This window comes from Lepidothrix coronata, unplaced genomic scaffold (genome assembly GCF_001604755.1).
Source record: "Lepidothrix coronata isolate B3197 unplaced genomic scaffold, Lepidothrix_coronata-1.0 Scaffold52, whole genome shotgun sequence".
In the NCBI taxonomy this organism is placed as follows: Eukaryota; Metazoa; Chordata; class Aves; order Passeriformes; family Pipridae; genus Lepidothrix; species Lepidothrix coronata.
In genome coordinates, this window is record NW_016690232.1 from 4,148,889 (window position 1) to 4,173,408 (window position 24,520).

Consider the following 24,520-nt stretch of genomic DNA (forward strand, 5'->3'; position numbering starts at 1 on the left):
ACAATGCAGAATCTCAAAGATTCCCATCTCATTGTGCCATCCTCTGTTACCTCTTAAGAGACTACGATTCACCTGGTGTTCAGCTTTCTTGACACACATTCCCTCATTTATTTCAGAAACTGATTCTGAAACAGCACCTCCCTCCCTCCTTCCCCCTTCCCACCTTCAGATCCATCACAAACAGTACAACCAACCTTTTTCATCCGGCAGGGATAAAACGCTGTCACTGGGCAAGGAATCATCTGCACCAGTGTGAGCCTGGTCTTCAATGCTGCTGGTTATCTTCTCACGACGGGAAAGCTTCTTCTCAATCTCCTTGGAAGATGGAGCTGAAGGGCTCTCCTGGCGGCTGCTGGTGCTGCTGTGTTATCAAGAGAGAATTTTTTTAAAAATTACTTTGCACATTTCAGAATATTTTAGTACATTGCTACCGCACATACCATGATTAAAATTCCAGCAATAATCAATATACAATGGGTTTGGGGTTGTTTTCAGAACGCAGCTTGGCTGCTTTAAAATTCCAGGCATCATCAAGCTGCTGATTGACAGTGAGACTAGTTATTCTTATTCTACCTTAAAATCCAAATGGTTTGAAGGTATGCACAACCCCTGCTCATCGATGATGATAAACGATTGCAAACATCTCTCCTTACAGTTTTTATAAGGATGAGCAAGACACCAATACTGCTTTAGAAGTTAAAAGGACTACAGAGGCCAAAATTGTTCCAGATGGTCAGGATCAGAGAAGGGCTGTGAGAAACTTCATGAGACCTAACTAGATCAGGTAAATAAATAGGAAATAAAGAGCTTCTTACCTCTGATCATGAACCTTTGATCTTGAGGACTCTGAATAACTATCAAACATGGCTGAATACATCTGTTTTGAGTCACCTGTCTCCTCTTTACCTTGTGATATGGCACCAGACTCACATTTCCTAAGAAGAGGAAGTACTTTTGGGTAAATCTACATTGCCTTAAACCAAGGAGTAACACAGTTTTCCCAAGCTTTTGTCAGTTTACTAGAAGTAGTAACAGCTAAAATTTCTGCTAAAAGATCACTGGAAGCTTAAACTAATTAAACCATCCAACAAAACATTTAGGTCAGCCTTTTCTCCTCTTTTATAAAGAGCTTCACAGAACCAGTAATGTCACCTTTGGCATACGCTATTAAGGTCACACAGATGGAATCCAAGTTCTTCTTAAACTCTTACTCATTATGACATCTTAAAATTTGATGCAAGAATAGGTGAAGCAAAACATAACAAATCTTACTTCCCCCTTCCCAAGATGTGAAACATTAAGTAAAACCTGTTTGTGTCAGCTCGGGCCCTCAGCTGTTTCATGAACTCCGAATGGTGCTGCCGCTGGTGGTCGAACAAGGCGGTGACTGGAGCAGCTGGAGCACTGACAGGATCTGAGGTCTGGCTCCGTGCTAACTCTGTCATCTGAGCACAAGGAAGAACAAGGCAATACAATGAGTTTATCAGCATCAAAATGTTTCTGAAAGAGAAAACAATAATTCTGGCAGGCAATTTAGTGATTTACTGAACAACTGGGTAAGATGGGTTTATGATGGTTTGTCGTTACACGTCTGTCACTTCTGGTTGTGGAAGTGCACATGGCTCTGTGGATGCATATTCCTCCATACTCTATTCCTCTATACATAATAAATAACAGTATACATCCAAAAATAATCCCAGCACACTGGTGGGAGGCATTTCCACTGCTGCATTCCAGTTACAATAAATGGCTGTTCAACTGAGTATCTGGAGTCACTTGTGAATGGGGATGGAAAAGCTACCCTGCTGGCCCACCATCACTGACCAGGTCATGCTCTCTCCACTAGCATCTCTTATGCTCAGATTTCCAACTTACAGCAAGATTTGAAAAGATTTAAAACCCTACACCAAATAAAAGCTGTCTCTGTTTCTTCTGCCTCGTTTCTCAGTTGGTTTCATCCACTTCATCACTATAAAGTACAAATGTTTTTTTGACTTCACTACCTACTGTCAGTGACTAATATACTGCAGGTACTTGAGCTGCCTGAGCTTTTCTACTCCTTCAACCCATTCTTTTCTACTCAAAAATTATTTAAACTTCACATATTTGGCAGAGCCCAGAATATATCAGTATTATTTTACAATTCCATTACTCACCATAAAACCAGCTCAGTGAGCACCAACATGTGCAAAAGCCGTGAAGAAACAGTTCTGTTCACACTCATCAGCCTTCTGCACTCCATCCCACAACCCTAAACCCACAGCCACTGCACTTACTAAACCATGATGGAGCAAAAGCATTTTTTGGTTACTGTGTGAAGTAGCTGCTACATGATGGGAACAAGTAGTATAAAAACTGATAAACTGATATATAAAACTGAAAAAAGCAAATGTTCTGTATGCCACAAGAAGAACAAAGACTTGAAAGAAGAAAACTTCAAACTGTGTATCAAGTTAAGAGCTTTGCTGAAGATCCTCTCCTCTCCTTTTTATTAATTTATTGTTCTCCTACCTTCAGAAATAAGCAAAATTGCAATTTCTCTGCTTTTCTAATTTAACTTCCCTATGAAACAGACCAATCCCTGATGGAGCGCAACTTTTACAAATTAAAGATGCTGTGTTCACTATCATCCATCTATTGTAGAAGAACAAACTTCTTTTCAGTTCATTAACTGGAAGATCATAAGAATAGTGAACACGGATTTAAGGCTGCTCACTGACTTCTAAAAATGATGCCAGAGAAGCTCCTTTGAAGTCCTATCATTTGTCACGTTAGGGAAATGAAGTTGTACCGAAAATGACACTGAACAGAAAATAACTTAAAAGGCAAAAAAGTGTTCGCAACAATACTGAAACGAGAACAGCTTTTCCCTTTCCCTGAGGGCCTCACCTCCCGGAGCTGGTGAGGTGCATCTGTGGTGAGCAGTGCAGGTTCTGCCTGCTTGGCTGCAGCCCTGCACGGGGGCTCCTGCCCGGCCTCCTGCCGTGACTGGACCAGCTGCTGCAGTGACTCTGCATGGACCTATGCAGAAAACACAGCCAGTTCAGCCTTTCAAAACATTCTGGCTATAGTAACTACACACTTATTTCTCAAAGTCTGGGAGAAAAAAAGTTTGAAAGTGGCCCCTAAGAGGGTTCTTCTAGCTATGTTGAAGTATTTCAGCACTTCCATATGTTCACAGCTTCAAATTAAGAACACTTGTAGGCACGGATTTACTTACAGCATTTTGCCTGTTACACACTCCACATTTGTTGAAGGGCAGCATTACCTGAGCTGCCTTCTGCCTTGTCTCATCTAGTTGTCTCTGACTTTCCAGAGCTTCTTGTTCAGCCTTGATTTTCAAAAGAGCCAAGTCCCGTTCATGGCGCTGCTGTTGTGCCTACAGGTCGGGAAAACAAGTTTTAACAATGCAAGTTAAATATAAAGATCTGTTTTGTGATCAATTAATTCAACAAACTAGATTAAACCATCTTGTCAACACAAGGAAACTTCAACCAAAAATATCCTTTTCATGGAATAAGACAAATGATCCAGCCTGAACAGCTCCACTGCATTGGATTGGGACCCAACATCAAACCAGTAAACAACCATGTTCTGATTCGACTGAGAAACACAACCAGAGCAGTGATTCCAGCTAACAGTACATTAATGACAGATATTCTAGAGTCACTAGTTCCTTGGTGTCAGCTTAAAATAAGAAAGATAACACAGGTAAATCTTGAGAAATTTCTCTTGACATTATCAGAGATGCTCCACCATGTCCATTACAATTTCTCTGCACTGCTAACAAAAGCTTAACTTGCTCTCACTTGATCAATTTTCTTGCAAAACGAAAAAGTAAAAGGAAGGTTGAGACAAGGAAGTATTTTCCTGTTACCTTTAGAATCTGAGCCAAGGAAACACTCTCCTGCTGGGCGAGGGATATGCCTCGCACTCGTTCCAGATCCGAGAGCTGTCGCACGGACTCCTCGATGGCACTAAGGTAGTTCAGCTCCGCTGACAAGCGATGCTGGAGCCCGGCGGGGGAGAAGCGCATACACCCTGCAGGACAACAATGACTGGTCAACCTCCACAGACTTCAGTGTCCCACATCAAAAACCAAAGCAAAAAAACATTACGGCTGCTCTGGGATTAGTAACCAAAAACTCACCGCTCGCTGAGGCTGCTCCTGCTGCAGAGCGACTGGTTCCCAGGCTCAAGTCGTGGAAGGCTGCGTTAGGCTTCAGCCCTGGGGCTGAACCTCCAGAAAAGCCAGCAGGTGACTTGACTCTTTCTGCTGCGTTGCCCACAGAATCCAACTGCAACATTTTTTGGGAACTGGGAGACGGGGAAGAAGTTGGTGTCTTCTGGGATCTTCCCTTGTCCGAGAAACTGAGAGTGAAATGAAAAGGAGTCAATATTGTCCTCAGTGCAGCCACCTGATAAGACAATAAAGCAATAACCTTGTTCTTCTATTTCTATACACCAAACAGACCCACACAAAGGGCACAGCCTGTTAGGGTTTGCACGGGCCCAGTCTGCCTTTAGGAAATGCCCTCACGAGATGGGGTTTGTCCCTATATCCCACTTTAGGGTTAAGTTTCTAGAGCACCCTATTTTTCTCCCAAGTATTAAACCTAGTTAGCACACAAAACAATTAAAAAAAACCCCAACTTAACAGTGTATCTACATGGCCAGACAAGCAGTTTCAATGCCTCCTTGTCAGGAACTTGGCATGAGAAAGTCAGGATGCAGTTATCTGGATGTGCATTTAAAAAACTAAACAGGTTGCTACCAGCATATGGAAGCAACTGATTGTGATAAGCCACTGCTCTGAGTCTTGATCTCTTTCATCAAAATGCAATGAAATGCCTGAAGGCCAAAACTTGACTTGAACAGTTCATAAAATACTACAGTAACACTTCCTGGAAGCAAATTAAAGACATCTCTTTTTTTAAACATACAGAAAATTATGCAAACACTTCTTAGATTTACTATTCCAACTTTATGAAATCAAAGGGGATTAACAGTGGCTGCTTAAATCCTTTAGGAAGACATTCTGCTTTATCTGGCACATCTTAGGAGGTCATAGGACCTTTCAAACCCAATACTGGATGTCAGCAGAAGTTGCCAATACAATTCAATACCTCAGCACTGCTTTACACTGATACAGAACAAGAGATCATCCATATTATTTGATGCTTTTTAGAAAAAAATGCAGTGAAAATTGAGTATCTCATAACCATATTAATCGCACAATTAGCAGAAAAATTGCATTTTTAGGCAGGCATAAAGAGGATGCAACAGAAAATTAATGTTTCTTCCATTTTTAATATGGTCTTTTAAAAGGATTGGTTCACCTCTCAAAAAGCATCAACTCACAGAGCTGGATAGGCTTGTGAGTACTAGCTGAACACAAAAATAGCCAAAAATGTCTGTGTATCTACTGAAAAGAGCAAGATGACTGCATAGGTTGACTAGCTATTTCCCTCCTGACACACTTCTCACAGACCTTTTGTCAATGCTTAAGGTACTGAACATGACAGGACACCAGGTTTCATATTTAAAATACAGGGAAAAAATGTTTTCCACATGCCCATCTTAATAACGTTTGATCATTTCTGTTGCTTCCCTTTTGCATATCCAAAGAAACAGCCAATAACACTACCAAACTTGATTATATTTGCATAAAGTCTTATAACATTCCTGTTACCTCAGCAGGGAGTGTCCAGACAAGTTTTCCAGGGTACTGTCTGTATCCAGGTTCTGCTCATGGTCTTTACTAGAAACTCTGCTACTTGATAAGGATTTCTTTGCCTGTTGGGATCCCCACTCTAATTCAGACAGTATTTTATCTTCTTCCACAGAAAAGTGGTGAGAACTTCCATTGAAAGAGTCCAACCCTAAGAAGCAACAACAGTGCCAAAAGTTTGTTTGGTCCGACATGTGAATATCTTGCCATCATGAGCCCCAAACCAATACATCAAGGAACCAAACCATGAGTTTCTTCACACTTCTGTAAGGCACAGGTTCCCATGTATTTATTAATTTGTGCACCTATGGAAAATGTCTGTGACCCAAAGACAAAGCATTCAGGCAAATTTGTTGTTGCCTTCATAAACAACTGTGGTTGTAATTCTGATTACTCAGCAGCCTATTGGCATTTTCTCAGTACAGAATCTAAGGATAGTTCCCACATGATATTAATATTAACTGACTTATTAGAGGGCTGGTTTAAGAAAGGAGAACTTTTCAATGCTGTTAACAACCTCTTGCTTATGTAATTTGAATTTAGATGACTATATTTTAAAGTCAGAATAATCAGGGTCAAAAAGAATTTAGGAAGGAATCATTAGAGGAAAACGCAAATCATTCTATCAGCATTAGATCACAGTTTCCAGATATGAAGGAAGACTGCAATTTTCACAACAGGAAAACCCTAAAACCTCCCTCAAAGAAACCAAACAACTCTAGAGTCAAGCATTGCACTTACGTTCCTTTTTCCCTCTCTTTCTTGAGGAAGTAGAGGAGCGAGAAGATGCTGCAGACCGTGGTCCAGAAGAATGCTGAGAAGCAAGTTCCACAGATCTAGGCTCATGGGGAGATTTCCTCCTTGGAATTTCTTCCTGAATGCTTGAATTACTGCTGCCAGCAACACTAAAAAGGAGCACATTGCCAGTGATTAAGGACTTTCAGCTCCCACATTATACCGTGCACAAGAAAACCACCACACTTGAAATCAGAGACAGAGGACTAAACTGCACAGATCAGCCCATCTAGAAAAGCATTGATTTTCAGACTTAAAACTATGACAGCCAAGACACTGGGAACTTTGACATGATATTGAACATATTGAACCGTGTTTCCAATAATAGGAAAGACTACAAGACAGATAACAACCATCCTCTCCAAAGCTAACTCTAAAGAGATATTTGACTCCAGACTGGAACAACATAGAAATTTGACTCCAAATGTGACTGCATTTCAGATAAAGTTCTTACAGACAACTTATATATCCACTACTAAGCATTCCCAAATCCTTACTGAAAGTAATCATAGGCTTTTTACAAAATTTTGAGGTACTGAACGGATTTTAACACTTTCAAATATCTTTTCTATTTTTTATATATTACAAACACTAACCAACTGAGCATTACAGCAGCCACACAAGCTGAAGAACTAATTTTCACCAGACTACAATGGATAAGAATCTTGCCTAAAGCTACCTGTCCAGCCTGAAGAAGAACAAAAATTAGACAGAGAACAGGAATCCAATTTTTATGTCTTCAGCATGCTGGCTGCTATATTAACTGCAAGTCCTAAGGAACTGCTTTCATGACTTTCACCAGTATCACAGTACAGCATCGCAGAAAAGATATGCAGCATTTTATGAAACCAATTTTGTATTAACTATTTCCTGTCAAATCCTGCATTTTTATTTTTACAAGAAGTCTAACACAGTTACCTGAGGTCACGTGCAATCTTTTTGTCTGTTAAAGTGCTACTTCCCTGCGATGAGACAAAATCATCTTCATAAGAAGCCACACTCTCCGGAGGGCTCATGGTAGGAAGCAAAGGGCGCAGAAGGGCAGACCCTCCGTTCAGCCTCTCATCAAACACTGAAGTGTGGACAAAGAAAGAAGAGGACAAAAGTTATCCAAAATGTGCATCAAATAGGTAATAAAACTGCAGGAACTAAAACGCTCCCACCCATGAGTGACTTCCTTTCAAACACAAAACCATCAGGAGAACAGCAGCACAGCTATCCCATGGCAGTTTAACACAAAGGAACAAGCACAGTCTTCCTCTTTTTTTAAAATTACTGAACACTTTACTTTGTTAACACACTCCAACTAAAACATTCTTGAAGAGCACAGTGCTTTAGAGTAGAACCATTTGCAGGAACTTTAATGCAATCGTTTTTGAAGGAAATAAAATGAAGGGAAAAAGAACGAAAACCCGCAACATAAAAATCAACTTCTCGGAAAACATTCCTCCTCAAAATGAGGAGGTCCAGGCAAGAGTAACAGTACTTATAAAATGAGGGATAAATTTGTACAAAAAATGAAAATGAAACAGAGCATCCTGCATGAGACAACTGTAAGTCATGCCTTACACAAATTCATGTTTGAGAATTCAAAAACACATTCTTTACCTGTGAAGCATAAAGCGTAAGGAGCAACAAGACTAGGGAAATACCAGTTCTCAAGAGAAATGTGAGAAATTTTGAGAAATTTTTTCATTTTTACCTTTTCCATGAAGCTGATAATTTTTCGCAAAGATGTTGATGACACTGTGGGGACTTCCCTTGGCCAGTTCCTCCCAGGGCCCCTTGCTGTGGGTGTCATTTGTCTGAGGAAAAAGTGGTGAGTACTTCTCAGCTGCTTTCTGAAACTCCTTTATGGGCTCAAAAGCGTTTCTCTCCCGGATGCAGAAATCCTTCTCTTTTAATGTCTCCAGCATCTTCAGTGGCAACTGTTTGTGCTGGCCTCCTTCCTCTTCAGAGAGGTTTCCATCACTCAGGAGAGGCCCTTCGCTGATGGAGTCGATGCTGGACTCGTGAGGAACGACGACTTTATTCAGAGCATAGCCCTGGTTCTCACGGCCCAGGGAGTCAGTCTGTCTCTTGGATAAATGTCCTAGGATCCCCTCATGCCTGTTGGCAGCAGGAGACCTCAATCCAAGGCTGACTACATCAGTAAGAGGCCTGATGGTCTCAGGGAGCTTTTTAAATTCACTAAGGTTGCCTACCCCAGGAAGGTTGTCATCAAAGGCTGTATGAGACACGCAGGCACCCAACATTTTTTGAATTCTGGCTGAAAAAGCATCTTCGTTTTCCTCTCTCACAGGAGGACTCACAGCTTTTGCCCACCGTCCATCATCCTGGTTTTCTTGCATAAATTCTGAGTTCCAAATGGTACCATAGTTGATACCAGCCCCAGCCAGCTTTTTGGCTTCGCTTTCAATCCTGCTGGAAAGGGAAGCAGCCGTAGCTTTCAAAGCTTCAATGCGATCTAATTTGCTCTTATATTGGCCAGCAGGAGGTTTTGCTAAGAGATTTTGCTGTGCAGCAGGGGAATTCAGGTATGGCTGAGGCCCCAGTGATCCCACAGGCGCAGAATGGCTCCTCCTCCCTGCCAACACTGCATCACACTCCTTTGACAAAAGGTCCATCTGCTCCAGACTCCAGTGCTGGGAACAAGGGCCTCCACTTGGGCCCAAGAGAGCTTGTGGATGAGAGAGCTGGACTCTTGGGCTCAGCCTGTCTGGCTGTACCCAGGGAGGCTCCATCAGCTCGTTCCTGAAATGAAAAGTCAACATCCACATTGAGGACTTACACTGTTGTTTTAAACTAAAGTATGAATGTCACAAATTTAATTTTCAGGATGAAACACTTTTTGGTGGTATGAGAGGGGCAGAGAATGTAAAGAGTTACAGAAAGTTACAGACAGTAAAGAGTTACAGACAGTAAAGAGTTACACAATGTTATTTAATAAAAAAAAATCAACAAACCAAACAACACAGCACCTTCCAAATTTGAAATGCCACTTATGGTGTACTGTTTGTTTTAGAGTTGTAACAAGCTGAGGTTTTTCAGCAGTAGCAGTAAGACTTATCCAAAAGGGAGAAAACATTTTTTTTTTTCCTTATCACTTGCCCATGTTCAGAATTCCAGGAAACCTGGAAAGTCCCTCACAAAAAGCTGCTTCTCTGATTACTGTGAGGGTCTCTGAATAACTTAAAGTCTCACCTCTCCTCTAATATCAGCAATTACCTTTTTTCCTTTTGAGTTACACTAACAGTCTTTACTATATGGTTTAGCAGCTTATTCTACACACAGGAGCACATGGCATTCCTTGTGCTCCCTTGAACTTTTCCAGAAAGTAAACAGGTCTTGTTGAATTTACAAAATCAGTGTTCAGATATTGAAACAAGTATATATTCAGGAAGCAGACATTCATTATGTAGTTAAAAAATGAAGACACACTTGCACAACCAGGACAATTAAGGATATTCAAGAAACTTCAGGATTTTTAGTTCCTTATATTTAAGTGTCTGGTCAGGCATCTTGACTTACAGTACGAAAAACTCTGGTAACAATGAACAATTTAAAATTGGGAAAGCATGAGAAGAAATAGGGAAAGGCTAGTTCTAAGCAGAAGCAGAGGGTTTTGGTACTTTAGAGACAGTAACTAAAGGCTGAATCAAACAAAATAGATAAAATACAAACATTGAAAACATCAAATGAGAAAACTCAACACATGTATTCATACAATCAGCTTCTCTTGCCTGATGCCAATGGCAGAGGAAACAGAGTGTCCCAATATGAAATACATATCCCACCCATGTCACCAAAAGATTACCAGCAACCACCACTCATATATTTATTTACAGACTCACAAACCAGCCACAGCCAAAGTTCTCATATGCTCTCCTGCATCAGCTTCCTCTTTACTGCAAGGACACGTTTTAGTTGCCGTAAAGACAATTACTCTCACTGGAACATGAACTCCAGAGCCGAGTCTATTTTCACCTCTCAGAGATGAAAGCAGGAGTATTTTCCTCTCTCCCAAAGGCCCCCAGCTCCTCACCTCAGCAGCGGCTGCTGCGGCTCCGAAAGCGACATGTCACTGCTGGAAGATGCACTCGGAGGACGCTCCTGAGCCTTGTTTTCTTTGTCGGATTCCCCGGAGGGCTGATAACCAGGTCTGGGCTAGAGATGAAGACAAGCAGAAAAACGCATTTTTAAAAGTCTGTCGCAGTCCAGAAGCTCCTGCCTCATTAAAATTGCAAAGGCTAATATCCAGAATTCAGATTCTACTTATAACAGAAAGATGAATTTCATTCATCTTTCTAGTAGGCCCTGCTGTGCCCAAAAGCAGCTGCCAGCAAGGAGGCTGCACACTGAAATCACTACCTTTAAGCAAAAGCTACACATTTTTCTTTGTTTTTTCTTAACTGACCAAGACAAGTCACGACCTTCCTAAACATACGACCTCCTATTCCTGCAAACAACTGCAACACACTAAGTTAGTGAATCAGCTGTACCTGTGCTTCCTGCACCGTAGGCAGCTGAGGTGGTTCTTCTAAAAGTGTTCGTTCCAGCAATAGTTTAGAGTAGGTTTCCTGTAACCGCTTGGCTGCTGAAGGCTCAGGAGGAGGCACATGCTTTGCTTTAGCAACAGCCTCCTTCTGTTTTCTGTAGAGCTCTTGGAGCCTTTTGTTTTTCTGTTCTGTTGCCTCTTTTTGTGCTTTCTTCTCTTCATGCTGCTTCCTCTTCCTCTCCTCTTGCTGCCTGATGATGTACTGACGAACCTCATCGCTGTCATAGTGGCGTTTCTTAGAGATCACCTGAGGCTCCTCACTGGCAGCCACCTTGTCTGGTTTCCTTTTGGTGGGACTGTGGCTCCTGGTGTTTTGAGTGGGCAAAACAGATTTTTGATTCTGCTTTTCCACATCTTTCTCTTGCTTTGTACTCATGGAATCCAACTGCAAGTCATCGAGAATTCCACGTATCTCCACGGGCAGGAAATCCTTATTTACAGAGGCATGATCTTCTCGGTTATCATCTGGAAGAGCAGCTTCCAGTTTTTTCAGGTTAGACTCAGACTGTACTTTACTTCTTGACCTTTCAGAGCTTCTTGAAGAGCTTTTGCGGGTGACATCTAGTCTAGAATCTGATCCTGTCCTTCCAATGCAACCTGCTAAAGAATAAGACATCAAATATTTCAACTAATAGTCAAATTTGGGAAAACACATGCCATCACTGAAACAGCTGCAAAAGTGAGGATGAAGGAGGAGCGCAGGATCTCGCTGTAAATGTGCTTTTGCTTCATTCAGTGTCATGGTCTGAATGTGGCAGCCTTTGCTTAGACTCAGCCCACACTCTGTATACTCTTAACAGCCTCACCATCTCACAGGCATAAGCAGCACAGCAGACATCACAGTACCTTAATTGCCCATCTGAGATTCTGGATAAATTCTGAAAAGGGTTGGTGGGGGAATCATTGAATATTTATGATGCACATGGATGACATTATACTGTATTTCTAAGAACCACAATTCCTGTTAAGCAGGGATGCTCAATCATAGCTTACACATTATAAGGAGCACACTGGGAAAATTCACCTGACCCGGGGACCACTGCTGGGCATTCCTTTCCTCACTAGCTTCAAGTGGCAAAGACAGGCTGCAACCTGTATCCCATCTTTTCCAGATCCTGATCATATTCTATCTCAGAAGTCTGCACCATTCTGCAGACGTGCAGTGTTATATAATAAATTAAGTAAAATAAGTCCAGTGATAAAAGAACAACTCACCAGACTTGGCAGCTCTCTCTCGTCCTGTTCTGTCACTGGATACAGCTCTTCTCTCCTGTTCTATTCTGGGAGCTGGACCCAGTATCTTTTTGACCAGCTTTTGTCCCTCCCGCCAGGAGGATGCACTTATCACATAATTTCCACCTGCACAATAAGCAATAAGTAAATGTCAAGCACTAGGTGGATTTTCCATGGTATCAAAAATAAGGATTTATTGCAGCCATTCATCATTTCTGTGCCATTTCATTCTGCATAAGTGGTACAGACTCAGTTAAACAAAACAGTCATAAAACATTGATGCACCATGAAGACACCCCACTGCTGCCTCAAACATCTACCAGAGCTTCACCACACACACAGTGTAACATCCAAAACATACTGTAACACACTAAAGCCCTACAAAAACTGATTTAAAAAACAAGAAAGGGTTATACACGTCTCAAATATACAAACAAACCTTACTAGGGAGAGGGGAAATATTCGTAGAGCTCAAATAAGGCAGTCAAATATGGAAAATAAGAGAAAAAAAGATAAAAGTACCTAAATTGTTGTAATAAGAGGAACAAAAATAAAGGTGAGATACAAAAACCACTTCACCTTCCTATGGAAAGACAATTAGCTAATATTCTAGGAAAAAAACCCCAAACCACTTAAGATTTTTACAGATAATTAATTATTGAAATAGGTGTCCTGTGAGGGGGTTAGTGAGCAACAATGCTAACTCACTGTCCCTTAGCTGGGATTTCTGTGCCAGAAGTGAAAATAGTTAAGATGACCCTACTAGTTGATCCCTAATTGAAGGACAGAGTACCTTGCAGGTGACAAAACCCAATCCAAACGTTATTTGGATTATTTTTTCATCCTACATATAGTTAAATGATAAAAACTGAGTATGGTGGCATCTTTACCTAATATTGGGTACATTAAACACTACATTTATTCAACTCACCTTTCAACCCACTAACTTCCAATATTAGTAATAATTTTTTTAAAAATAATGACCTTAAAGAGCTTTGGAGAAAAATGCCATATAAAAAAAGAAAAGAAAATGACCAACAACCTAATTCAGACCATTTATCAGTACTTTATTGCTAGAAAAGTACCTAACTTGAATACACAATTTGCAGTTGATTTTTAGCAATTCCATTTCAGGTTCTACCTTCAAGAGCTCTGTCTAAAGAAACCCAGTCACTGCAGCATGAGATCACCACAGCCAAACAAAAAAGGGACTGTACTGGGCACACCAGCACTTTGAAGACGTGATACCAACAATGTCAAGTGAAATCCAGGACAGCTGAACAATTGTTTTGGCAATCCCAGTCCTCAGTTCCCAACCCCCTTTCTTCTCTTGTTGTTATTTTAACCCAGAAGCCTGCAGCCCACTCTTCATCCCTTTGCTAACAGCACTCCTTGCTTGCGTTGTAAATTATCCAAGTATTTTATAAAGCTGTCACTTGAAACATGTCGCTACAAGCCCTCTTTGAAACAGAGGTATCGACCACAGGGGTTCTCCTGCAGAACTCGCTGTTCTCAGTTGCTTCTGAGTGCATTTAAAAAGCCAGAGTTGAGTGTCATCTTCCATTTTTGTCAGCTGTTTAACCAAAACACGCTAACGGGGCGGAACATGAGCTGGGGCTATTTATAGCCCTGGCTGTGGCAAGCAGCTCCTTACGGCAACGACTGGAGGAGGATGGACCAGCAGGGATGTGCTACTTAGAGCTGGTTCTTATCTGCCAGGAATTCCAGGCCACCATTTTCAACACGTTTAATCCGTTACACCAGCAGGTGGCTTTGCATGTAATGGAGGGGCTGGAGCTTGCAGTTGGCAATGGCTTGGTTGGGAGCCTCTGGGTAAGGATTAAGGAACAAACAAATACAGGAATGTTGGCGTGGGAGTCTGCTACAGACCAGGAAGACAACACCCATAAATTATCCTTTAAGGAACTCAGGGACACGTCTAAATCAACAGTCCTTGTATTTATGGAGAGCTTCAACCTGCCAGATGTTAACTGGCAAGTTAACTGTCCCTCACCTGGGGCAGGGCAACCCTGGATATACAGCTGGGCTGGAGAACCGATCTCTTCGCTTTTGCAACCAGCGACAGGACCCAAGGGAATGTCAGGGGACATTCCCTGTGTCAGGGGAGGTTAAGGTTGGATGTTAGGAAAAGGTTCTTCCCCCAGTGGGTGGTTGGGCACTGGAACAGGCTCCCCAGGGCAATGGTCACAGCAACACACCTGACAGAGCTCAAGAAGCGTTTGGAGAATGCTCTCAGGCACATGGTGTTATTCTTGGGGTGTCCTGTGCGCTTTGCTCCTCCCTCACTTGGAACTGTCACAAATATGTAAGATAGCTGAGTATAATTCCTTAAGTAGGAATTGATCAGCATATGAAGGAGCAAATCTATGCTTATCACTTAAAAGTATTAGCATTCATTAGCTCAAAATATTCACAAGCAGCTTCAGGATTTACAGCATGCAGAAGCACATGTTCACTCTCTAAAAAACCCTTTGTAACGATTTTTAAAGCAGGTTTTTTTTCTTCAAAGTGTTTACCAATCATGGGTCATTGTACACAGGGAGAAATATAAAACCTTAAGAGCTGCCTAAGTTGTTATATATTTAAAGAAATTGCTCTGTGTGTGATTGCAGCCATAACTACTTACTTCGTACGAAAATGATAACCAAATATGAAGCAGATGTGGAAGTCTTCCTAATTCTTTTGCTACCAACATCAAAGATTAACATTACTGGAAAACTAAGAAGCACTGACAGAATTTCACACGTGGTTTATTTTATTTTCTACTATAAGGCACTGCTCCACAGTAACCTGCTCATATCATCTGCTCTAAATATTTTAATTTTATTTAATAGTCAGTGGAATTGTCAGACAATAGTGGAAAAAAAGAGTTCTTAGCTGGTAAAAGAAATAAGCATTCCTTTATAAATATCAAGATTTGGAAGACTTGTCAGGGAATGTATTTTTACATTCTTTCATCAACTGAGAAAGCCAGGAATGGGTCAAGCCAGAACTGAAGGTGCAGGACGGCAACAACTTGAAATGGGACGTGGAAGAACAACAGCCAGAGAAGAGCCAGGAGAACATCCTGTTCTCTGCTTCCCCACTGAGAAATCATACAAGAGAACAGCTTTCACTGCAGCCCCTCCTCACCTCACAGGGGGGCAACTCAGCAAGGCCCACTGGCACTGACTTTAATATCATCTCTCAGCATTGCTGACTGAGCTGTAGGTCAGGCTCTAACCAGCTTCAACACAAGCAAAGCAGAAACAGGATCCAGAACAGACCTATTGCTGCTTTTTGTCTGCGTTGGCCTGACAGATACCCAAGGATAGCTCCCCAAGGAACACACACCACTCAGCAGTTTCCACAATGTGCACACAATAAGTGGAAAGGCAGAAAATTAAAATAAACTACAAAAAAAGTACACGCATCCACCACCAACAAAAACATACAAACCCCCAATGCAGCACAGTACACAAACTCACTGCAACAGCACTGTTGCACATCTGAGAAGACTTTTAAAGCATCGTGCTTTCATCTTTCTTTCTTGAGACAAAACTTATATCTGAAGGACATGTGACAGTCTTCCCTCTACAGTAGAAACAGTCACCTTGTTTGGACTCTGGACTTGACAACCGTGTCAGTTTTTGCACTTTCCGCACTGGCCTGGTCGCTTTTTTCTCTCTGTTTCTCTCACCGGGTTTTCCTTTTGCTGTTGAATCCTCTAAAAACAAACAAAAGCTGTTAAGTGATATCCCACAGGGAAGAAGACAGAGTAACAAGCTTGCTTCAACATTTGAAAAACCAGAACTCAGAGGAACCCAGCAGAATTCACTGACTATCCCAAATTATATCCCTAGATCAATTACTTCTAGTCCAGCACTTTAAAACGCTCACAGCACAGGAACTTTCAACCAAAGGCTGCTTACCTACACACTGGAACACAGCAAAGCCACAGCAACAGATTTTTAAAGTTCATTTTCCATTTTAAAAGAAACACTGACAGTTTCACATGAACAATTGTTGGTTCTCTTCTGCTACAGATACTACATTTTACAGCACTAATGTCCCACAAGAACATGTAGTTCCTTCACTCCTGAAACACATGGGCTGCTCCTTACACATTAACACAACAGCACATTCAGCATATAAGGAACTCTGGGGCCACTATTACCACTGTTTTCTTGTTCCTCTTCCCTAAAGAATGTGATCAGACAACCTGAAACAACCAGAGTGCAACCCTCTATATGGACAGCTCTGAAGATTTACTTAGATGCCAATTCTAACTTTTACAGCCCCTCATTTCAGCTGAATCCACTCTCTGATGGACGCCCATTGGAAGTATCAGAGGCAGAACGACAGGTTATATTAAAAGATGTGGGAATAGAATTTTAGGAGTATTTCTCACCCTTAATACCATTTCCTTACAAATTTTCCAGCCATCTCTGAGGCTGGCAACAAGCACAGGGAGGACAGAATCGATGCACAGAGTACCAAAGGCCTCAATGACTGCATTTGCAGAAGTCCACCTTGTCTTCTCACCTCTTCCAGCAACAAACAGTTCCTTTCTGATACCAGGAAACTGCAGGCTGCTTCCCACTCTGTTCACATTATAGCAATTTTGTTCTAGTATGGCAAATCCTGAACATCTTTAAGACAAAATTACTGGAAGCTTGGAGTCCATACAATATCCTTTAGCCTAACTGCTGAACAAAGATGAAGACATGCTGTATAGTCTATGCTTACATGTAAAAATCAAATGTTTTTGCTGTAAAGAACAATGCTGCTGTAGATATCAGAGACCTTATAGCTTATTTTAGCACTACAGAGCACAGAGCAGTTCTGTAGCACACTCAAAACACCACATGCTGTAACTTTAATACAGAAGTAACACGTGGACAGATAATCCAACAACCTAAAAATACATTTACAGTGTATACTATGTGCATCACCAGCATTTGATTACCAGAAATCAGCTATTGAGGATAATCTTTTCAGGTCAGAAAGGAGACACGTTCCACAACAGCTGTTCTATGCATGGGATCAGGACAGGAGTGTGGATCAACAGACACACAGATCCTTCCTTTTGCTGGCACTAGACACATGATCCAAATGCCTTTTTAACTGGACCTCTTCAATGAAGCCTTTTAAAAAACCTGAATTTCTATAAACAACTCATAACCATTTATATTATGCTTGTCAAAACTAAAAAAATAAATTCTAGTGTAGATTAAAAGTCTGTGGAAATTTGGCATTAATTTCACAGACTGATGCTGAACAGAGTATTTGCAAAACAATTTTACCGAAAAGGAGCATCTCTTCTTCCTGAACTTTTTTTATGAGTGATTCCAGGAAAAGTCCTCACTAACTTATCATGCTGCACAAGTACCAGCCACTACACTATCAATATACACGGACACCTACAGGTTTAAATCTCAATGCATTTTCCTCCAGTCTTAAATGTTTTGACCAGAGAAAGGTTATTCTTAATAAGTAAACTCTTCAGCTGCAAAAGGAGAAGTTCTCTGGGGATTTCATTTTCCATTCCCTTCCTTTTTATTCACTTGATCTCTTTCTCCTCCCCCAACTCAGTCAGTCAGAAGTAATTTAATCTTACAGCACTCCACTGAAACCAGCCTAGCAAATAAAAAAGCACACTTGGGCATCCTACTCCAGCTCACCCAGAGAGAAGAGCTGCCAATGGTAGTGCAGCTTTCCAGAGTGAAAAATTCATAAAGATTGTGTCTTGGAGTAGTACATTTTAAAACAGAAACCAAAAGTGGGGTTTGTCCTTTTAAACATGAAATTGCATTCATTCATGCAAACACGTGTAAAGAAATTACAAATTTAAACAAAAGTCATTTGGATGGTGACTTTTATTTTTCCTGTTTCAAAGGAAAGCCATCATTTGATTCTTTCTAATACTGGTTTTCTACTAAAAGTATTTGAATGAGAGAATGGGGTTGTTTTAGTGTTCAGTAAGTTACTCTTCCTGTGGAGAGAAGTACAATACATTTAACACCCACTGCTTCCACTTTTTGTTTCCATGACTTAAGAGTTGCACAAAATACATTTCTCTGCCTCTCAGAGAAGGCTGTGTGGCTCAATCAGTCCTGTCTGTGGCTCACCTTTTAACTGGCGTGCTATATCTCTGTACAACTCCCGACTAATACGAAACTCGTCCGCGTGCCAGATCTTTCCATCTGGAGTGCGAATCTTTGTTTCAGCGGGATTGAAACCTGAAAGTGAACAATTCAAGAGTTTAAAGTAACTGCATAAAATGTAAATACAGCTTTTTCGGGATGGAAGGGGTGGGAATCTGCCAAGTAAGAAAGGAACTACTTGAATTTCTAATGCTAAATTAGAAGGAAGCAATATACCGGTCTGCCACTCGCTCACAGTTGGAAAACAGCAGATTGGCTGACAAAAAGATTATTAGCAATATGAAAGGCTTTTTCAGTCAAAACAATGTTACCAAGCTCTGAGACCATAAAAAAGTTATTGAAATAAACCCAAAACACCAAAACAGTGAGCTTCTTTTTATAGTAATTGTAAGAAGAGACAGGAAGAATTACAAAGGAATCAACACTTCTGTAAATTGGCAAGAATTTTTTTTTTCTTTCTTGTCCATATCTGTGATCAAACCACGTTATTCACCCTCCCATTGCCCAAACACAGCTGAGAGACAGGTCCATGCTTTGACATGTTGCTCAGTGAATTGAACTCCACTCCTCACCCCGTAAAACCCACAGGGAGGGGATCTGCACCTCCGTACCTCTGTATGATGGAGCAGCAGGCACAGCTGTCACCTTCCTGACTTTGGGAGTCACCGTGTTCTCCACGTTACTGATCACCACAGGTTGCTCAGCACATCCCAAGTGCTGCCCTCTGCCACTGGGCTCTTCAGAATTCTCCCACTGCTTTCGGATCCGCTCCTTCAGCTTCTCCAACTTGGCATCGTGCTGCCGCTGTTTCAGGATTTCCAGCCTGTGAGCACTACAAATACTCGCGGCAGAAGGGGAAGACACTTTCAGTTCACTGTCCTGGGACGTGTTACTCTGAGAAGCTTTAGTGCTACTCTCATCTCCTCTGGAGCCACTGGTTTTTTCCTCTTCCAACCTTGGAGATGCTGCAACCCTAAGAAAGGCCTCATTATTCTGCAAGGCATCAATTGTCGGCCGGTCATTCAAATACCTAACAACAGTCTCGTCTGCAGCAGAAGAACAGGGGCTTTCAAAGTCTCTGCTGTGCCGATCCCGCTCCTCCCGCTCGTGTGTCAGGCGGCCTGGGAGCTCAGCCTTCCCCTCTGCTTCGCTCAAGTCCAAGCCAGAGGGCAGTTGCTTGGCCTCAAGTTGGCTAGAACTGTGATAAGACAGAGAACTATATATATCCCTGATGCAACAGAAGGGGAAAAAAAAAAGTCACCATCAGAAACACAACTGTAGGACCTTCCAACCCAGCAATCAGCACCTTCATCAACTAAATGAATGACTTCCTCTACCTTGTCTCCACTTAAAGGCAAGTTCTTTTAAAGTCTGCTCACTTCACATTAAATAGTGCAAGTCTGACGAAACTGAAAGAGACTTCTGTTCAAAATTTCATTTGCTGCACTCTCTGTCTGAACAGGACTATATATAAAGTTGAAGAATAGAAAATCAGCAAGCAGTATTGTCACCCTTCAATTTTTTAAAAAAAGCTTTAAATAAAAGGTGTAGAACTTAAAAGAGAAGCATAATTAATATATGAGCTGCTCAATTAACAAAATTGACCCAAATCAGCCTCATGTGCAACAAGGAAGGAGAACCACCTCACAGTGACATAAGTAGGGGAAAAAAGGATCGAAATTTAGATGTCAGGACAAAAATCACATTATATGGCCTGTTCTGTGCGATGTTTTGTCTATGAGAAACTGTTCTTATTTGGGTTGCTCACACACACAAAAGTCTAATGCATCTTCAGTACTAGATTTTCTTGCTCTACACTGTCTTGCGGTAACACATTTGGGAACATGTGCTGAAGAATTAATGAAACAAAGTTGAAAAAGCATGAGGAAATACTCTTTTTGGTCTTTATTACTGACATTAAACACCTATCAAACCCATCAGGTCACAAAGGCCGCAGCCACACCAACTTGATGATCTGGCCCCATTTCAACACATTTGACATTAAACTCGTATTCACTGAACAAAAACCACACTTGTAATATTTACTAAAAAGTCCAACCCCACATGCTGCTTCAGGTGGCTGGGTGATGGGAGGAAGCAAACCAACTTTTGAGGAGTTGTTAAAAGCACCACTGTCAGATTAAACCTAATCTCAGCATGTTTTCCTTTAACAGCCAGCTGTCCCAGCACCAACCTGTATGAAGCCAACGGTTCACGAAATTCCACACGGCTGCATTTTTTCACGTTGCTTTCCAGGGTGGTCGCTCGAAGGGGGCTGCGTGAGGACTTCTCCTTGCTTGATTTATTGTGGCTGGAAGACCGGGAAGCTGAAGCAGAAACCAAAGAATCCTTTATGGACCCATGTCTCCAGAAAGAGAAAGCTGAACAATTAACACAGTTTTTCTTGGGTTTGAGCAGTGCTGAAAGTACTCCCTCTCTTTTTCAACAAGCTGATTTCAAAAACTAGGAGCAAGGCAGTAAGTGCTTGAAATAATGATCATATTTAAAGAGAGATAATGCTTAAAGATTCACTGTAAGTAATTAAATCTGTAAAGTTGACTGTGTTGCCACTAGAGGTCGATCTGTCTGTTCTCCAGTGGCACACCAGAATACTCTTAGTATATAAAAGGAGGGCTTATTTCTTCAAAAGCAAAGGCTGTCCTTAAATGAAATAAAGGAAGCACCAAATATAGCAAACTTGTTCTCGGAATGGGATAAGCACTGCTCACTCACAGGGTGGGGAAAGTCCTGCCACCCCCTTTCAACCAAGTGGCTAGGGTAGAACACTCTCCTCCCTAACCCAAGGGAAGGAAACATCGGTTTCTCCTGGTCAATTAGTGCCTCATGAATAAAGATCACTGGCAGGAGACAACTTGGGGGCAGGGAGGAGAAATCAGATTTCCCAGAATGCAGTGGCTCTACGCTGCCTTACACCTTGTGTCCTCAATAATACATACCCTTCCTGCTGGCTTTCCTGCTGCCACTGGCAGAGGGCTTCTTGGCATCCATGACTGAATCGAACACAGCCGTGCCGGTGGGGGCTATTTCCAATTTGTTCTCTATATGCCGTAGCTAAAGTTTGAAGACAGTGCAAATAAGAATATTGTTTTCCATTTTTAAGCTACATTTTTCTCCCACCCCCCCCACCCCGACATGACACATTTTTCCTTTTTCATGAAGAATAAAACTGCAGGCAAAAGCAACTTCACGAGGCTGATGTTACAAAACTGTATTGTATTATGGCCAGAAATTACTGTTATGTTTTGTTTAATAAGATTATCTAAATTAGGTTTTATGCATAGTTTTGTTCCCATAAGTAGGCTGTTGTGAAAAAATTAATAATAACACGCCATTCAGAGACTTAATGCTTGCCCTGAATAAAATATTAATTCCATTTGGAAAAAATTCTGTAATACTCCCTTCAAAATGGAGCATGATACAAGATTCCACATGTAGAACCCCACACTGATGCTCAGCTGTTAAGAAAAGTGAGGGACAAGGCTATGGGAAAGAGCTGAATTCCCTGGAAAATCAAACTGTTTGGCTCAACTGAAGCCAGGTTTCAGAAACTACTATGACACCCTAAGCACCTAAGTTAAATTCCAACAGAAAGACAGCACTTGCAATGCTCAAAGATAGAAAATCATTAAATACACCAGTGGTGTCCCAGTTTCTGACTGGTTTGAGTCAGAGATGGGAGAGCTATTTTTTCAAGTTCTCAGAAACGTGAGAAGTCACCACTTTCTTAAATCAAAAGGTAATATTACACCCCAGGTTTAACATGTACTACGATACTCAAGACCAAGCTTGCTGTGGCAAAAATTTCTTCTACTGTGTGCAGAAAAAACTTTTCCCAAGATGTTCAACATTCATGTACTCCAAGTGCTTCTCCCATTTTCAACTTGTTTAAGAGACAATCACTGAGCAAAATAATACTTTGGTAAAGCTTTTGTAGCCATTAACTGATTGGAAAATGAGTAAGGGAAAAAAAAACAAAGAAAAAAAAATCAGTACTTACAGCAGCCTTAGTCTGAGAAAAAGAAGCCCATGCTGCAGTTTGATCTTACAGGGCAGAAACAAAGAAAGTAATTTCTCATTAGTACATGGGAAACGATGACATAAAATGTTGCTTCAAAACAATTTCCATGGGTTCCCTAATCAAGTTATTTTCGTGACCCAGTTCCAGCCTGTAAATATCTTCTGTGAAAGGCTGTTATCAGTCAAGGCTCACCTTAACAGAGCAATAAAGTATTTAATGTAATATTTAATGAGTTCACTAAGTTAGGCTGAATGCAGGATTACACTTGAAATCAAATCCAGAACATGTAACAGAAGATGCTTAGATGTTTAGAAGATAAAGCTAGTTATCTACCCCAACATAAATATATTACATGTTTCCATTACACTATAGTTTAGCTACCTTTTTTTCCCCTTCCATTTTCCTCTTCAGTAAACTAAGCATGAATACATGGTCACTGAAAGACTCTACTCAAAAACCAAGCTTTGAACAGAAGAATTTTGAATAGCAAACTTTTTGAGCTGTGCACCCTACAAACAAAACAGAAACAACGTTTGTGAACAAGCAGGAGGCAATAATCAACGTCAGCCTTTTAATCTAAACAGACAGCACGTGCTCTATGAGCAATCCAGCTCAGAAGGATGCAGTAGTGTTTTCCTCTATAAATATTTACTTCCTTAGCTCCCCTCTTCTTTTGAATTATAATGGTTTTCTTAGATAATCTAATTGTTTATAAAACACAACATGTCAGAACCATGGAGAGTAGCAGTACTGGAGTGTTAGAAAAACAATCTTTTCCATATAGTAAAAAAGCTGCCAATTGCATTTAAGGTAAGATGCAATAACAGGAAGGAAGAGAGTTAGGGAAGTAGTGCAAAACCAACTTTCTTTGACTTCGAGAGATGGTGCTTTGTGTCCACAGAACACTTCATTTTCACAAGGTAGGTAACTTTAAAAGAAACTGATTATATGACAGGAAATAATCAGCAATAATGTCCCCTTACAGATAAAAAAATAATCTTTCTCTACTTTCAAAATCCCTTCTGGAGCCCAGTTTTGTCACGCTGGAGATCATATGACTGATCCCAAACCACGGATCTAACACGCGACTCAGCTGCTCCACAGACCAGACCTTTCTTCCTCTCAGGGATGTACTGTAGGGTTTTTTTGGCCCCTCCTTTCCTAAATTACAGAGTAATCACGACAGCAAAAAGCTAACTGGATTTCTCCAGTTCAGGGAGACAAAACTGCTGTAAAAGTTATCTTAGTGGTGATGTACTGATGCGATTCAAGTGTCTTCACCACCTTGGAAATGAGCGAGAGTTGGGAGCGACTGTGACACAGCCTCTTCCTCACTCCTTTCAAGAGCCAGCAGTTCCAGTTTCTGTTCCTGCACTGCTCCTCCTCCACAGCACTCAAAAAATCCCTGTCTCTGTGCCATCTTGGCAACCATATTCCAGGCTGGCAATTGCTAATGCAGATCAGCAAATACTCCACAGATCAGAGTACAAAACTGTCATCTGCGAAAAGGGAACTGTGTAACACATGGGCTCCGCTTCCAAAGTGAGGCAGGAGAAAGCTTTCTGCAACAACTCCCCACAGTTCAAACAACTCATGACAAAACATCTCCCAAAACAAGGCAATAGAACAGAGAAAACCCATACCTCTGGTAGAATCCTTGCTTTGGTTATGCCTCAGATTTTGTAGAGGCACCTCATTTGATGTGTTGCTCCACATCGTGCCAATTTATCTACAAAAAAAAGAAGTCAGGTAAGAACCGAAGAGGTATAAAGTAAGAACAAATCTGTCTTTGGCTAAAGAGAGTATAACCTTGAACACTATGATAAATGTCCACCTCATTTGATGATTTCAAGCTCACAACATGAACAAGGTCAGACAATCAGTACCAAATCACACCCGTGGTTAAAGCTTCTTGCAGTTCTGCAGAAACCATGTAATTCCGTGGATAAAGAAGGGTTTGGGTTTCTTCTTATTTGTTACAAAGAACCGTGAACGTG

At 41.2% G+C, this 24,520-nt stretch overlaps 1 protein-coding gene across 14 annotated transcripts in view; it reads right to left on the minus strand.

Annotated features, from left to right (window-relative positions):
• CEP350 (centrosomal protein 350) overlaps nucleotides 1–24,272 on the minus strand; it is a 58,128-nt gene extending 33,856 nt beyond the window's left edge. For 3 of the 14 annotated variants that reach the window (XM_017815811.1, XM_017815802.1, XM_017815816.1), the window contains exons 1-21: nucleotides 24,167–24,272; nucleotides 22,503–22,546; nucleotides 21,442–21,556; nucleotides 20,679–20,811; nucleotides 19,096–19,712; nucleotides 18,449–18,559; nucleotides 15,931–16,044; nucleotides 12,300–12,443; nucleotides 11,029–11,684; nucleotides 10,572–10,693; nucleotides 8,229–9,280; nucleotides 7,445–7,598; nucleotides 6,473–6,636; nucleotides 5,693–5,882; nucleotides 4,151–4,371; nucleotides 3,878–4,041; nucleotides 3,221–3,379; nucleotides 2,890–3,021; nucleotides 1,273–1,445; nucleotides 816–935; nucleotides 195–361 (exon numbers count right to left, since the gene is read on the minus strand). In XM_017815811.1, coding sequence (XP_017671300.1) covers nucleotides 195–361; nucleotides 816–935; nucleotides 1,273–1,445; nucleotides 2,890–3,021; nucleotides 3,221–3,379; nucleotides 3,878–4,041; nucleotides 4,151–4,371; nucleotides 5,693–5,882; nucleotides 6,473–6,636; nucleotides 7,445–7,598; nucleotides 8,229–9,280; nucleotides 10,572–10,693; nucleotides 11,029–11,684; nucleotides 12,300–12,443; nucleotides 15,931–16,044; nucleotides 18,449–18,559; nucleotides 19,096–19,712; nucleotides 20,679–20,811; nucleotides 21,442–21,556; nucleotides 22,503–22,546; nucleotides 24,167–24,239 — 4,825 coding nt within the window. In that variant the 5' untranslated portion in view covers nucleotides 24,240–24,272. Of the gene's footprint in view, nucleotides 1–194; nucleotides 362–815; nucleotides 936–1,272; nucleotides 1,446–2,889; nucleotides 3,022–3,220; nucleotides 3,380–3,877; nucleotides 4,042–4,150; nucleotides 4,372–5,692; nucleotides 5,883–6,472; nucleotides 6,637–7,444; nucleotides 7,599–8,228; nucleotides 9,281–10,571; nucleotides 10,694–11,028; nucleotides 11,685–12,299; nucleotides 12,444–15,930; nucleotides 16,045–18,448; nucleotides 18,560–19,095; nucleotides 19,713–20,678; nucleotides 20,812–21,441; nucleotides 21,557–22,502; nucleotides 22,547–22,904; nucleotides 22,962–24,166 lie in introns of those variants that run through there. The other 11 variants (XM_017815814.1, XM_017815809.1, XM_017815815.1 and 8 more) reach the window with 10 other exon arrangements.
• Between the last annotated feature and the right edge of the window lie 248 nt (nucleotides 24,273–24,520).